The sequence below is a fragment of the Stegodyphus dumicola genome, chromosome 9 (genome assembly GCF_044657685.1).
Source record: "Stegodyphus dumicola isolate Sdum_Otavi_A_Nest chromosome 9, ASM4465768v1".
Classification (NCBI taxonomy): domain Eukaryota; kingdom Metazoa; phylum Arthropoda; class Arachnida; order Araneae; family Eresidae; genus Stegodyphus; species Stegodyphus dumicola.
Window position 1 is genome coordinate 63232939 of NC_140776.1, and position 16518 is coordinate 63249456.

The 16518-nt window shown below is 31.8% G+C and overlaps 1 protein-coding gene across 3 annotated transcripts in view; it reads left to right on the forward strand.

Moving 5' to 3' along the window:
• LOC118195157 (protein turtle-like) overlaps positions 1-16518 on the forward strand; it is a 1209650-nt gene that overhangs the window by 941636 nt on the left and 251496 nt on the right. For all 3 annotated transcript variants that reach the window (XR_015043000.1, XR_015043001.1, XM_085823517.1), the window contains one exon: positions 2394-2519. Coding sequence is in view for 1 of the 3 variants with exons in the window: in XM_085823517.1 (XP_085679643.1) it covers positions 2394-2519 (126 nt within the window). In the remaining 2 variants the exon portion in view is untranslated. The remainder of the gene's footprint in view (positions 1-2393; positions 2520-16518) is intronic.

The following is a 16518-nucleotide window of genomic DNA, read 5'->3' on the forward strand; positions in this document are numbered from 1 at the left end:
TGCGTAATTAAACTACGATAAATTTTGCAATTTTTCTTATCGGATTCTTCCCCTAATTATGTAGTTTCTATAGGAAAGTAAAGGAAAATAAATAAAACAAATAATTTTTTATACTTGTCCAAAATTACAGATATATTTCAAAATATTTTCAAACTGATCCTCGTAATCTGCTATTAGGAGCAGTTTCAGTGTAACGGATGATAACTTTTTGACAGATAAAACTATTTGCAAATTCACAAACATAAATATTTGTTCGATATTGAGGCAATGTTAAACAGTCAAATATTATGACCCACTAATTTTAAATAACTGCATTTTTAAGCCTATCAGGCTCAAACAAATCCACATAAACATTCTTAAAATTTATTTTAACTGTCTATATACTTAATGAGTAAATATAACCACTACTAAATCTTCTGGTTATTTGGAAGTAATATTTTATGCCTTTCAAATTTGTTTGAATATATTTTCATATATATGTATTCTACAAATATATTTCTTAAAATTAAAGTTGACATTTCCTGCGCGAAATGCCAAAAGCATCAAACCTCTTAATCTTTATTTATACTAGTATATAACACGAAATAAGTCCGTAGAAAAATATAGATATAAATATATATTTGAAATATTTTGTGTATAAAATGTAAACTGTTATTTTCTTTTAGTTTCCTAACTGGGACTGAAGAATGATACAATTAATTCTTTTTTACAGTAAAATAACTTTAGAATGTGCTAATTTGAGTGCTTAAATTTTCGGTGAAAGAATGATAATTTACAATTTAACCACACTTTTATTGAGACAAATAAACAAAATTAAAATTAATGAGGCACAATAATTTTAATCTACAAGTTAAGGCGCCAAATAATTTACAAAACAAATAAGTTAATATAAACATGATAATATTCGATATATTTTTACCAGAAAGGGATGATAAAATCTCGTAAATCCAAAACGAATAATGACAGATTTTTCTGTCTGAACCTTAAAACTTCTTGTTTTGCTGTTTCAAGTTTTTAATTAATTTTATTTAAAGCAAAAGTAATTTTACTCAGTTATTTAAAATTATTCACTTAACATTTAAACAATTAGGCCTTTTTTGTTAACATTAAGCTCTTAAACAATTAGGGGAAAACTGCTTTCTTTTAAAATTTTACGACTGCGTTTTAACTGCAGTGTTATCTTCTGTTTTTTCTCTGCGAAAGCAGTGCAGCGTAATGTTTTTTTTTTTTTTTTTTTTTTCCTGTACACTTACTGTGCCTGGGCTGAAATATATGTCTTTTTAAAGCATTTGCTTTTATGCTCCTCTAAAATAGTTTATAGGAATAACAGCTAAAACTTTAGTAAGTTCTTACACAGTAATATTTAAAAAATTAAGATTTTACTGAGATAACTATTATTGCATTAATTTGCGCTCAGTTTTTCCTTTGATTTTCCTTTCATTGTAAATTAATTTTAACGTTTAATCCTTAATTTTAATTTTTAAATGTTGTGACAAAATTAATTTTATTTATAACGTTATGCAAATATGCATTGCAATAGATATTCGTTTGTAACCTTCCTACTTCTATACATTTATTCAGAGAAAGCATTTAAATGCAACTATGAGTTCACCAAAAATTCAAATACAAAATTACACATAGCGAGACCACATATTCTTTCTAAGCTATGGAAACATTAATTCGCTTAATCTTTTTTTAACGGATTTGAAGTCAACATACAAAATTCGAGCTGGTAATTGCTATTATATTCATACAGCTGTAACAGTTGTCCATGGAGGAAGAAAGACGGGAAGATGCTATTTTACTGCAGGCAGCGAAAAGTAAACGACTTGGTCATATAAATATAATTTTGCTGTTTGCATTAAGTAACATTATTCAAAAATTAGTAAAATTTCACAGTTCTAGTGTAACTAACTGACCAATGATGCAAAACATTAAACTATCATTATTTGACTTAAATAATATAATTGGACGCAAACACGAGACTTGAATTTCGCTTTTAATCCCCAATGAATAAATTAAAGTTTAAATCTTGTTCTCCTTGTTTTTAGTACCTTTGCTTTGCCCTTGAATAATAAGAGCAGCAAGATCATTTTCAATACAAGAATAATGCCAGCATAAATAAACAGTTTTATATCAGCTTTAGAAATATATTTGTCTTATATTTAAGCCCTAAAATAAAGAATAATATGTATAATTTAGTTTTTAATTAATGCATGCATTTATTAAGTAGCTTTTTAAAATTTTAATTTCATAAAACTTCTCATTACATTTAAAAAAAATTTAAAAATCAAATTATTTATTAAAAAAGTCAGTTAAATAATTTTCCAATGCTATATGCATGAAGAAATGTGTTTCGCATTTAAATAATATATTTCTTTTCATATTTTCAGCGGAAGAAGATGAACCGGCTCTAAGTCCCTTTATAGGAATACTAATTGGAATTGTATCGGCCATTGTAATACTTACTATTGTCATCATTATAATAGTTAAATGCAGAACCCGTGAAAGGCAAAAAGGTAGGTGCTGTACTTCTTCTTGATACTTTTCATGCAGCTTACATATTTTTAAAACCCAATTATGATTCGACTTGATAACTGGTTTTAAATCTCAGTAAATGCATATAAAACATTCAGATCAACTTTATTTTAAATATAACATGTAATTTTTATTTCGTAAAACTCAAGAGAAACTTAAAAATGTTATCTTTAGCAGCAAAAATATTCGTTTATATAACAAGGTATCAAGAAAATATTCGTTTTGGGAAGAAAAGTTTTTTCGCATATCTATAACTATAGCTGTATTTAGGCTTATTGATAACTATCGTTATGCATGATTTTTTAATAAGACGGCGGGAATAAACATCTCTTAAGTGGCTGTTAGTAAATCTGCTTTTTTCAGTTTAAAAAATAAATCAAATAAGCTTTGAGATCTAGTGAGGTTCGTTATTTGAATTAATATTTTTAATTTCTTAAAAAAATAAAATTTTAGACGCTTTAGCTTAACAACAAATTCAGTTAGTGAAATGCTTATTATCTTATTAGTGATTTCTGAGGCTGAAAATTCCTAGTGCGTAAAATGAAAAATTAATCACTCTAAAATTAAAATTAAATGACTTAAAGCATTTTGATCAAATATGAATTTTCCGTCTCGGGTATAGTTTTATATGTTTAAATACAAAATTTTGAATTTTAGCATTTCTTCTAATGTAATTCGAAACCGGTTTTTTTTTTAATTTATTTTTTTGTACCTGGAAAAGTACCTTCTTATAAAGCTTTGTTATATATGCATCTCACATTAACAGTAATTTTGTACAGTCTCCAAAATTTTTAATTAATCATAATTTTAATCACTTTAATAGTTTAAAGACTTACATTTCCTCCCTTGGTTAAAGACTACATATAAATGGAAAATACTTTTACATTTTTCTGCATAAAAATAATCTTGTGTATCTAATAAATGTATCACATGACGGGAACTGTCATACTCTGAGCGCGTAGCAGATTGTATTCTTCCTTTAAAATGGAATCGTGGGGAAAACTTTTACGTTCATGTTTTTGATAACCTTGTACTCTCTCTGTCGTACGTATTAATGAAACATTTCTCTTCTTTGTCTCATGGAGTGCTTATATTATGTTATGGAAAAACATATTTTTATTTTCCTATCAATGCACATATAAAGTCTGTATTTTTTAACTCTGGTTTAAAGATATAAAATAAAAATTACATATAAAAACAAAGCCTAACAGTAAAACATTTATTTCATTGGAGTTGCCAAGGCAACAGTAATCAACGTAATACTCATAAATCTTCAGGTTTAAATGTAGAATCTGCTTTTTCAGCTGCCAAAGTGCAAATGACGAAAGAAAAGGCTGTGCTCAGGTGGTAAGAATGAGAGAATGAAAATCAAGTTATTGGCGCCGTCGATTTAATATAAATTAACTATAAAATAATGTTCTTAAAAGCTGAAGGAAAAGACGGATTGGAATTTGAATCGTTAACTAGAAACGAAAGATTTTTATGAATGTGAAATGCTTCTAGAAAATCTAATTCGCCAATAGAAGATTTTCTGGATTTTCTTGGTTTCAGATGCATTCACGGTGGAGGGAATTAAAATACTGACGGGCATCGTGTGATTTGGCAATAGGGAAAGAGAAGTGAAAGGCATCTGGATCCGTCCCCCGGGATGTTCTCAATGAAACTTTGACGAAGCTTCCCAGTTTTTTGCGAGAGAAATTTATCATTGCCTGCGGTGCCCCTTTAGGAATGTTTATTGTGATGAGATGGTTAAATGACCGATGGATATTATCATTTTCCACGAAAGTATTAAATTGGAAGTGCCTGGCCTTTTGGAACAACTGCAACAACAGTCATTTTAAGTAATGTTAATATTGTCTTTTCTGAAACATTTTACAAAATCCATCGTAACATTTAATATTATAACAATTGACATCCAAATATATATATGTCTTTGATCAATATTTAAGGAAGTGAAGCTCGTAACCGTTTTTTCAAACACTGCGCTTTACACTTAAAATATACTCGAGTTATGACTTCGAGTATTAAACTAGTTTCTAAAGGCCATTAATTTTTTCCGGCGTCGGAAGACGCGAAGAATCAGTCGTGGATATTCTCTGGATATCAAGTAACGAATCTGATAATTGACCGCCGGACGTCATTGTAGCAACTATTAGGACATCATTGAATGGCTCATTAGGAATTTTATTCCTATAATTCAATTACATTCTCACGAGGATTCAAACCACGGATCTGAAAGTAACCAGATGGAAGTGGTAACTCCCTGCGTCACAAAGACAGAAGAAGGTAGGATAATTCTTTCCAATCCTACTCAACTTGAATTAGGCATTCAGCTAGCGTCTTAAAAAATAAAATCTGATTTCAAGCTAAAAGTCTCTCAACATATCCACAATCTCCTTTATTATTCTCAGGATCTCTCCATTTGTACGCTGCGGAAATGAAAGAGACCCAAATCTCGTAAACATTTATTCTTCGAATCAAATGATGGAGGTAAATTCGTCATTATTTTGAAATGAAGCTATTATGAAGGCACTTTCTTTTTCATTTGTCTTATTTCAATCTCTTCATAAAAAATGATATAAAGAAGAAAAGAAACACTTTGGAAAACTCTCCTAATCTTATTTTAAAAGAATATCTAGATAAACCCATTTTGTTGAACTAAATGAAAAAAGAAACTTCCAGAGGTGGATTAGGGTACTTGTCAAATCGCTTTCGTACTGCTTGCCGTAACACACTAGAAAAGTCCTTAGGCGAGGCCGTGTTACTAAAGGGATTTCATTTTGAGTGCCCCTTCCTTAAGCTGCGTGTGAGAAACCATCAAATGAGATTTTCGAGCGTGTTTCTGTCTCTCATTCCCTTTTTCTTCTTCTTTTTTTTATTTTCTGTTTATTTCATTGCTGAGAAGAGCGTAAAAATGTCCTTCATTACTGTTGGATGAAGAATTAATTTTTACGTGGATTGCGTTTGATATAGAATACTTGTCTGGAATTTTTAGTGCAGTTTCTCTTATATACAGTTGCTGCTGATATATATGTATATCAACAGCAACTATATATATATATATGTGTGTGTGTGATATATATGTACATATATATATATATATATATATATATGTGACATATATATATATGTGTGTGTATGTGTTTGCGTATGATTTGTTACATCTTATCAGTCTACGTGAGGGTGTTTATAACTCTAAAATAAACCTAATTCACCTTTGTTTAAAATAATCTTTAGTAACAATATTCCTTGAAACAAATTTTAAAAAAATGCCTACTAAAATTATCAGAGTTAGTGTAAAACCAGACTATGTTTTATATGGAGTAAACCAAAATTATTTAATTACTTTTACAGGTGATATCCCCTAAGAATGATTCTTGTGCATGTAATTTAAATTTTTTAAATGTAATCTTTAATATTTGGATACCTGTAAATAACAAGTGGACATATTTTCTTAACAAAATAATTAACAAATTTCTTCGCTTTCTCTTTTGGTTGTTAGTTTTTTTATAAAATTAAATATGCGATCGGCCCCAAATGGCTCTCTAGTATCACATATCTTAATGTTGCAGATCTAAAAAGGTAGCAGCCATTGGCAAAGGTAGCAGACATAGCTTGAACTGCTACAGAGAAAAATAACATTTATAAAGTAAACACTAAAAGCGACTTAGTTAATTACCTCTGAACTGCAGTCTTTCTGAAAACTGTCTAACAACTTGTCGTGAGTCTCGGAGCCATATTTCTATGGTATTGCACTGGCTTCTGGAAATTGCATTTGTATGGTGTTGCATAGGATCACCTAGAGTTTCTGAAGCGAATTGCTATGAAACTTCCAAGAAATTCCAAAGTTGACAAGAAGTTTCTAAATGCCATCAACTTGACGATAATTCTTATATCCAAGGCCCATCAAGACCGCTTATATTTCTGGTTCGATTTCAATCGTTTTCATAATTTAAAGATTGTTGGATTCAGAATCATAATTTCTAAAACTTTGTACAAGAAATAGACATTTAAGAGCTATTTAAAGTGACTAATTTAACTTAAAGCGCTAGATTATAAGTTAAGAAACCATTATTATTTCTAGTTCGAGATAAAAATCTTACTTCGAATAATTCATGTCTATCGACTGTATCAAAACAGTCAGACACATCCTAAGCAAACACTGATAAAAATAAGCTAAGAAAAAAACTAAGAAATGCAAGTTAAAAGTCCTTTTACCAGCACCAGTGAATAATACTTGTAAGTAATATCGTTGAGTGAAGAAAAGGAGTCCCCTGGAATAAATATGAGTATTACTGAGTAAGTTATATATATATGAGTAAGTTATATATATAAGTTATGTATATATGAGTAAGTTATATATATAAGTTATGTATATATGAGTAAGTTATATATATAAGTTATGTATATATGAGTAAGTTATATATATATGAGTAAGTTATATATATAAGTTATGTATATATGAGTAAGTTATATATATATGAGTAAGTTATATATATAAGTTATGTATATATGAGTAAGTTATATATATAAGTTATATATATATGTAAAACTCATATGTACTCATATGAGTTTTACTGAGTAAGAATCTGTTTGCTTATTTGAATGCATTAAAAATCACAACAGCAATGCATTTAAGGGCATGGGATACTTCTATGTAAGTCTTTCTAAGAAAAACTCGTTCACATTTACATACTAAATAATAGTAATCACGAAAATTTTCTCACATAAAAATAATTTAAAATTAATTTCGAGATATTAAATACCTAACATGACTAATCAGATTACTATTACAAGTAATTTCATAGTACTTTTAATGCTTCCCTAAATCTTGAAAACTTTTCTGTGGTTTTCTCACGGTAGCAACAACAATGAATAGATCAATAAATAAGTACATAAAATAAAATTTAAAATTCAAGGTATTTTCTTCCTCCCTCTTTTTGTGGTGCAACGGGAAGCATTCTCGACATGCATTCGAAAGGTACAGGGTTCGACTCCCGGCGATGATGCTGCATATTTTTCAAGTCTTCTGCTTTACAATAACCAATAAATCTACTACTGGTACTCGAAGTTAAAGGTGGTGGACGATAACTCTTCGTCACAAAGGTTTGACAATTGGTCCTCCCCCAGACGCCTTTTAAAAGGAGTACATAAGGCATTTTCTCTCTCCTTTTCGCATGACTCGGTGGTGTAATTGGAAGCATATTCGACGCGTATTCAAGCGGTCCAGTATCCGGCAACAGCACTCGATATTTTTCACTTCCCCTGCTTAAAAAAATTCCTAGTAACTCTATAATACACTTTATTTTAGATACACGATATGGATTTTGTATCCTATTCATTAAACTCAATGTTTGATTATTACATTCATAGTTTTTAGCTCAATTCCAAATTGAGTACACCAGTATATTGTTTTTATGATAAGTAAAATAACAGAAGGAAACGAACAATTTTTCGGATTGAGAAATAAGCCAAGAAAATGAAAAAAAAAAAAAAAAAAAAAAAAAACTAACTCACCTGTTTATTAATTCAATTAAAATAATTGTGGAGATTATTAAATTTTTCAGGTGGAAAAATCAACTGTGCTGTACACGGATTCGAACCAAACATCTTCCGGTTACCAGCTATCTGAAAGTGCTTCAATGTGATAACCATTTACGCCTCGAAAGTACACAAGGGGACAATTCTATAATCCCTTACGTGATTATTCTCAGGATATACAGTGTAAAATTTTATGTAATTTTTCTCAAGTTTCGTTTGAAATAATCTTTAATAATTAATGGTTTCAGTTCTTTGTAAATGAAAACATCAAAACTTAATTTTTCATCAATTTCTGCAAGTTGAAACAAACAAATATATATATATATACATATATATATATATATATATATATATATATACGTATAAAGAGAAAAAGGGTGAAAAATTCTTTGAAGAATTCCTCATATCTGTATTTCATCAAGAGGATAAAAAAAATTACAAATTCCAGGTCTGCATCGCCTTCATCCAAAATCACTTCTTGCATGATCCCTTGTAATTGCCGAAAGAAGGCGAAGGGAATTTCGCAATTTCTTTCGAATACCAAGTTACAGGATGCACTTCAGTGAGACTCTCCGGATATCGTCTTGGGGTTAATATTTCTGCATCCATTTCAAGAAGGATGCAGTTTCCCTTTAATCCTCGTCTGTCGTCTTGGCATGTTTCCATCGACAAGAAAGAACAGCAGCAGAAATCTCTCCACCACTGCATTTATTGCAATGCTTATACAAATCGAGTGCTGGTGACCACAGGGAAAACTTTCACCACGACCAAATGCAACCAAAACGAAAAGAGAAAAAACGTAAACAGATTTCTTCTCGGAAAAACTCTTTTGATTTATGAGTGGTGAGAATACGTTTCGTGTGCATCGATGTGGGTTTTACGTGGAAAAGAAAAGTGCAAAAGCGTCTCAACGTAATTCAAACCAAACGTTTTAATCGTTACTCCACAAGAACCGAATTTCAGAAATATATGTATATTCGCGGACTAGCAAAAAATATTCCTTTTAAAATATTTGTTCCACTTGCATAGAAATAAATCACATAGGCAGGAAATGTGTATCTGGATAACGGCAAAGTTCAGTGAATATATGACAGAATAAAACTGAAAATAAAGAACTAGAGATGTTTTAAATAACAGTTACCTGTAAGATCTTAAAATGCAAGTATAAACTTCTCTTCAAATATAAATGAAAATTTTATATATCCACATGCACAAACGTGAAATACTATCCTTCAAATTTTGCTGCTAAACATGCATGAATTGCACTGGATAAATAAATTTAACTGCATAATATAAAAACATTTAGTATAATTAATAATTCATGGAAGAACTTCAACTGTTATTGTTACAAATAAAACTCAGAATGCACTAAATAGTTTTAAACTAACAGGCACCTTTTTCATAGAATATATAGACCATTGCCTAATTATTTCTATACAGTTCGCTGAAACTAGCTATTAAACATTTACGTGAATTATTTAATTGAAAGGAAAGCATGAGTTTTGCTCAAAAGGGTGTTAACCCGTATGGGATATTAGTCTCGAAACTGGATTTTAAGTTGTTTCACTACAAACGGCTGTATCACATTTCAAATGGTGCCAACAAATACGATTATTATTGCCCTGTATTATTTTTAAATAAATTCAATAATGACGAATCTTCATGTATGTACGCTTGTTCCTCGTACTGTAAAACAAGATGCGTTCTTGGGCTAACAATTTTGAATAACGTAGTCCTCCATCCAAAATGTGCACTTGGAAGAGGGAATTTTGAATTCCGAATTTTATATTTAATGATTTTTTATTAATAAAGCCAAAGATTTGGAAACGAGCAATGGCAAAACTGTACAGAATAAAATATTTTTATCTCCAGCACGTGTCTATCTGAAATCCTAAAGCAATGCTGCTGTTAAATACTTTGCGATTTTGCTGTTGAATAGAATTTTATATTACGTAAGTGCGAAGAACATGGTATTTACTTAATTAATCCAATACACAAAATACAAAATGTTAATAGTAAAAAAAAGCGATTTGTAAGACATATTACTAAGAAAACGGAGCATTAATATGAACTTGGAAAAAAAAAAAAAAAAAAAAAAAAAAAAAAAAAACGCAAGTAAATAGAAAAAAAAATATATGCCGACACTTTATCAGGAATACTAAAAAGGTTCTGCTATGTGCTGCTTTTAAAATTTTTGTGCTTTTGTTATTGAATTTTACATGGCCTAGATTACATTACATCAAATAAAATGATAAAAAGACAAAAAGAAAAAGTTTACCAAGAGAAGGAAATAGTACAGCAGCAGACTGGTAGACTGCAAGCTCAGTGAGATGTAAAATAATTTATCAAATCCTTTTGGTGACCGTTAATATCTTAATCCTTTCAGATTTCTCTCTCTTATTTTTTTTTAATCTGAAAAAATGATTTACTCTTGAAATGGGATTTGACGTCGGTTTATTAAAAATGGAGTACAACTTTTCAAATTGTTGCCACCACACATTATCCCCTGTATTATTTTTAAGAATTATTTTTATATTTAATGATTTTTAATTTAAATAATGAAGAATATTCATGTATGTTCCTCGCATTGTGGAAAACAACGCTACCTAGAGCCATCAAATTTTGAAGAACATCGTCCTCCACCCGAAAATGTACATCTGGGAGCACGAATTTGGGATTTGAATTTTATATTTTTTGCTTCGTTCCCGTACCGTTCCCGTACCTATTCGCACATTTTTTTTTTTTTTTCGTCACTGCACGCACTAACAGCATAAAAGTCTTTTTTGATTCAAAACAGATTGTAAAGTGGATTTAAAAGGGACTTTCTCGTGATGTCTGCACGTACGTATGTATATATATCTCAAAAGCGTTTAGTTACATAATTTTGAAATTCTTTGTATGAGACTGCTATAACATCTAGTTGTGTGCCTCACTTTTCCATTGCAATCGGCAGTAACAAACGTATACATGTATATAACTACTCTCCCTACCCCGCTTAAAAGTTCTTATCCGATCTGCATTTTCGCAATCGTTGGTCACAGTCATAAACTTCCAAGAACATTATTTTAAATGACGAAATCGACTGGGATATTTTATTTTAAAATTTGAAATTTTTTCTGCTATTTTCGTTTGTCTTAAGGATTGGTTAAGCAAGTTAAAATACCTCGAGGAATGAAATTTGAATGAAGTACAATCAAAATACAGAAGTATTTAAGGACGAAAATTGGCAGTGTGATATTTAAAAAAAAATAGACAAAAAACGAAATCAAATTTTTGGTGCGTTCTTCCGGTTTCGACTTTTATATTTGGGAAATTTTTATGTTTGCAATGAAAAATAAAATTACAAGGAGTTTGACTCCTGTACGGGAAATTTAGTTTTAAAACTTTGCAATTTTTGCTGCCATTTTCAACTTGCCTTGAGGGATCGGTTAGTTAAGTTAAAATAATTCGAACAAACAAGTCTAAATCAAGTGCAGTAAGGATACAGAAGAGTTTTAAATGACGAAAATATTCATATTTTGGTAATGTCCGATTTATAACAGAACTGATTTTGGGCAAATAATGAAATATAACTTTTAATACGGCCTCCCAGTTTCTATACTAGAAAATGCTTTGTACACTTTATAAAAAAATACAAAAAACAAGAAATTTAACTCCCGTACGGCAAAAAGTGCTCAAATTTCAAAATTCGCGGCTTTTGATGCCATTTTCAACTTGCCTTGAGGAAACGGTTTATTAAGTTAGAATAATTTTAGGAAAGAAGTTTAAATTAATTCCAGGGAAAAAAAAATTTTAATAGTCTGTACAAGGAAGTCATGTAGCGTCCACCTCATATTTTTTAAATTATTCTTAATATTACACTGACATACGCACATGTTGAGATGCCTTAAATTGTTCTTGACTCGATTTAATGTTACACATGGAAAAAAACCTTAAGAACGCTTATGTAGCTAGCCCGTTTGCTGGGAATTCAATCTCGGACCGAACTGTCAGTATTCAGTGAATATACCGCTCTGCCGCTGGTGGGTGTAAAGGAACAGGTTAGTGTTAAAATTAGTTAGTAAGATAAAATTAGTGTTAAAATTAGTAAGTTAAAATTAGGCCAAATAGCTATTTTAGCTTGTTAGAGATATTTCAATATCTCTGCTAGTCTAAAGCTTTTTTTAATCCCTTTTTTTCTTATTTTGAAGCATGCGTATAGGTTATAAGGTATTTCTCCAGCTTTCTTAGCATGCCTTAGTGGTGTAGTGGTCAGCACACTCGGCGCGTATTCGAGAGGTCCGTGGCTTGAGTCACGGCGAGAACATTATTCATTTTTCTTCTCTCCTGCTTCGAAATATCCTAAAGTCTCTAGAGTGGCTTCCGAACTAAAAAGATGGTGAATTATGATTCTTCCTCACCAGGATTTGTCTGTTGTGTCCCTTAAACTTTAGTCACCCTTTAAAAGAAGGATTATATAATTTCTCCCTCCTTCTTAGCATGCCTTCGTGGTGTAGTGGTCAGCACACTCAGCGCATATTCAAGAGGTCCGGGTTCGAGTCCCGGCGAGGGCATTGCTTATTTTTGATCTCTCCTGATTTCAAAAAAATATTTAATGTCTCTACAAGGTTTTGAGTAATACTTTGCACGGTATTCCGAAAGATATTAGATGCAAACACGGCTAAGGCAGTTTAATATTTATTGGTCGACCCGTGTTTAAATCTCGGCAATCAGGTTGACTGCTTACAAGGTTTCGTGTTTTTTTATTACGTGTTACTTGGTGCCAGCTAATTTTCATTAGAAAAGAAGACATGCCTCTAGATTTAAGAGGAAAAAGGCTTTGCTATAATCAAATACAAACATAAAATTAATAAAATATTTCACGCGCAGTTAATTAAAGTTGGTTTCGTTTCTTATCTGTACAAATCTGAAATGGAGGTTATTGACAATGACCTTTGGCGGCTGAATTGAGTTGCAACTTTGGTAATAATTGTTCCTTTCTTTGTAAAAGACGCACAACTACTTGTATATTGCCTCTGAGGAAAAACCACTAATTTAAACATTTAGCAGAACTCGGCGATTACATTTTATCGCACGCATGATGCCTGGAAGCACATATTCTTCACTGAAATGCTGAAAATAATAGCGTTTTTGACGCTTCTCTGCCTTTGACTACTACATCACCCCCTCAATGCCGGAATGCTTCGAGTTTATAATTCAGCTCTTAATGGTTGCTTTAACCTGAACTGAAAGAATCAGAAGGGAACTCACGTACAAAGGGGCCGAGCTGGAAGTCAGCGAATTTATTGCTTTGCAGAAATTAGTGGGCTTGTACAATATTTTCAGTCCAATCCTAGTCCAGGTTACAGCAAAAGCAGACGTGAGCTGGATTCCGATGGCTGGAATTAAAAAGATGACGGTTCTCAACCTTTTAAGCGATGAATTATGGATGGAGTTCAGTTTTTATAATTTGATTTTAGTGCCTCTTTGTGCGACGGCTTGTGCGCGACGAGGATATAAATAGGCTTTCAAAGTGTTTATGCATTGATTTATAAGGATAGGAATTTAGTAAGGGGATTATTTATTGATTTTTCATCGAGGAGGTAGAGGCATCTTGGAGAAATAGGTTAGTTGCATCGTTCTCCAATTGCTTTCAACGTAAGTAAATGTTGTTTCAATTCGAGGGTTTTGTAGGTTGGATTTATTGGTTGAATAAATTTGAATAGTGAAACCTTGGAGTTTTAAGGAAAATTTTTAAATTATATAGGCGAATTCGAATTTGTACGCATGTTTAATAGCTACTGAAATAGATCAAAAATGAAATTTTGGAAATGGTTTCAAAACGAAATGACCATTGTATGGTACTAAAATACATTTTGTAATTCATAAATGATATAAAAATGTCTAACTACTGCATGAAATGGTTAGAAATTGAGGCTTAAATTTTTATTGAAATATATTTAAGTGTTTGATGACTTCTGTCTTTGCTAACGCTCACTTGTCTCACGTATAGTCAGCCCAAGCCAACGAAATTCCTCATGACAACGAGCGCAAGATTACGCGTGACTTTGACAACAGCCTTGAGCACCTTACAGATGGCAGTGCGATTTAGCTTAGTTCCGCCCTCAATTTTGATGGAGAGCACCCCGGGGAGATGGGTTCGAGGTTTTCACACCCCTCTTTGCCTACCACCAACCTCTCCAGAGTACTTTTAGCTCGCCGCATATTTAGAGTACCCCCATGCTGCACGGACACTATACATTTACAAACATCCATGCCTTCTCCGGGATTCCAGCTCGTGCCCTTCGGTACGGCAATCAGCGACGCTAATAATAATAATAACTATACCTGTTGAGCGACTTGATGACTTCTTCATATTTAATACTAAAACAATGTTTATTTCATTACATATAAGGGAAATACTTTTTATTTCAGTAATTTTATTTTCTGTCCGTGTTTTTTATAATAAGTATATTTAATTTTTATGGTATTTACCATTGTGCCCTAGTTATTTAAGCGATAACAATATATTTAACAAATTGCCAAATAACTGCCCCTAGTCCTATCCACGCCCATTTACTTCCCGCCCCTGTAGCGAGAGGTGTATACAGTATCAGCCTTTATCTGAGCAGCAACGGTTATTATACGTATTTATTGATAAGCTCTCGAAATTTGTATTAAATATGTTGAGAATGTTGCAATTAAAAGTACCTAACTTTCTCCTTTTTAACTCATTAATGCATAACGGATAGTTGATATAGAGAAACCTTTGCTATACGAATTTACCATATGATATTTTTAATCTCTCCAATCTAAAAATTTGAAACTTTTTCTCAAAACTTTATACTTTTTCAAAGAATCTCCTCAGCCAGAAGTATGTAAATAGGACTAACATGCAAGCAAACGAAAGCCTGCAGCAAACTCTTTCAAAAACAGTCTGTACGCATTCTAAACCTATACAAAAGAAGAGTTTTTAATATTCTGTATAAATATTAAAACATAATATTCAATCGAATTTTACAGGGAAGGTCCACCACAGATTTCACTGCCACAATTTTCAGGGTTTCGGGTATAATCTAAATCGGTAGATAATAGAATATTAATATCATTATTATTAGTAGATACTGAAACTAATTCTAAACCTGTCAAATGATCATCAGGAAGCTCGATTCTGATCCTCATGCTGCCAGATCCATCAAATATATTAATGCTATGGTCATATCTGCCAGACTTCCTAACCCTTGGCGATCTTTTGGCAGATCAATTTACCGCCGATCATGAGTCGTTGCGAAGGTTGTGTGAAAGCAAACATACCTCGGAAAGATATCTCTGTATAAATAAACGCAATATTTGTAATCCCTTGCGATTTTAATGGAAAAGAAGCTCTAAAATGATCTGAAGATCATGTCTTTGCGAAGAGGATCGAAGCATTCGGTTAGGGCTACGCGCGAATGGGATTAAAAGGACTTTGTAAACTGAAAGTATCCATCTGGAGATCGATACGTAAGTAAGAACATAAATACCCTATAATACTTTTATCTGTCCTACAGTCTGTAAACGGATACCTCCCTTCCGTAAACTTCCTTTCTTGTATTTTACACTTTGGGGGAGAATTCTAAGTTTATTTGTTCCGTTCTGATCTAAAGAGGTGTTTTAGTTTCAATCTTATGATTCAGATATTTCCGTTTATTTGTGGAAAATGATACGTGAGCTTCCTATATTTTAAATTAAACTTTGATAAATGTTTGTTATTCAGTTTGAAAATTTAGCTAAACATTGAGAAAAATTCATTACATTTTACTTCATTTAGTTTTCCTTTAAGATACGTTCTTGGGTTCGCATTAGCAGTAAATTTCGTAATGTATTTAAACCAACAAGATATGCAATATGTTGCATTTTTCAGTCAATTATAAAAGTTAAGGAAATAATGAAAGGGAAAAAAAAGATGTAATAAATTAAATTTTGAATTTTTTTAAGTAAGTGAAGAACACTTTTTGTGAAGTTTTTCTTTAATACCCCCTACAGAATAGTAAGTGACACTGAATTTTTCTATTAGCCTCTAAATTATTGAAATATTGTTTTAGATTATAAGGTATTTCTCCCACCTTCTTGGCGTGCCTTCGTGGTGGGGTGGTCTGCAAACTGGGCCGGTATTTCAAAGGTCTGCGGTTCAATTCCCGGCTTTGTTAATTTTTCACCTTCCCTGCTCCCCCAAAAAAATCCTTATGTCTCTACATTGGCGCCCGAACTAAAAGGGAGGGGGTGGAGGATGTTTTCACCGCACCCAGGATGAAAAAATCCCTGTTTTAAAAAGAATGAAAATTTTGGCTATTGGGTCCTCTAAAAATCCCAGTGGTCATTTGAAGGGGGCGTATATAAGGTATTTCTCCCTCCTTCTTGGCGTGCCTTCGGGGTGTGGGGGTCTGCACATCGGGCAGGTATTACAGAGGTCTGCGGTTC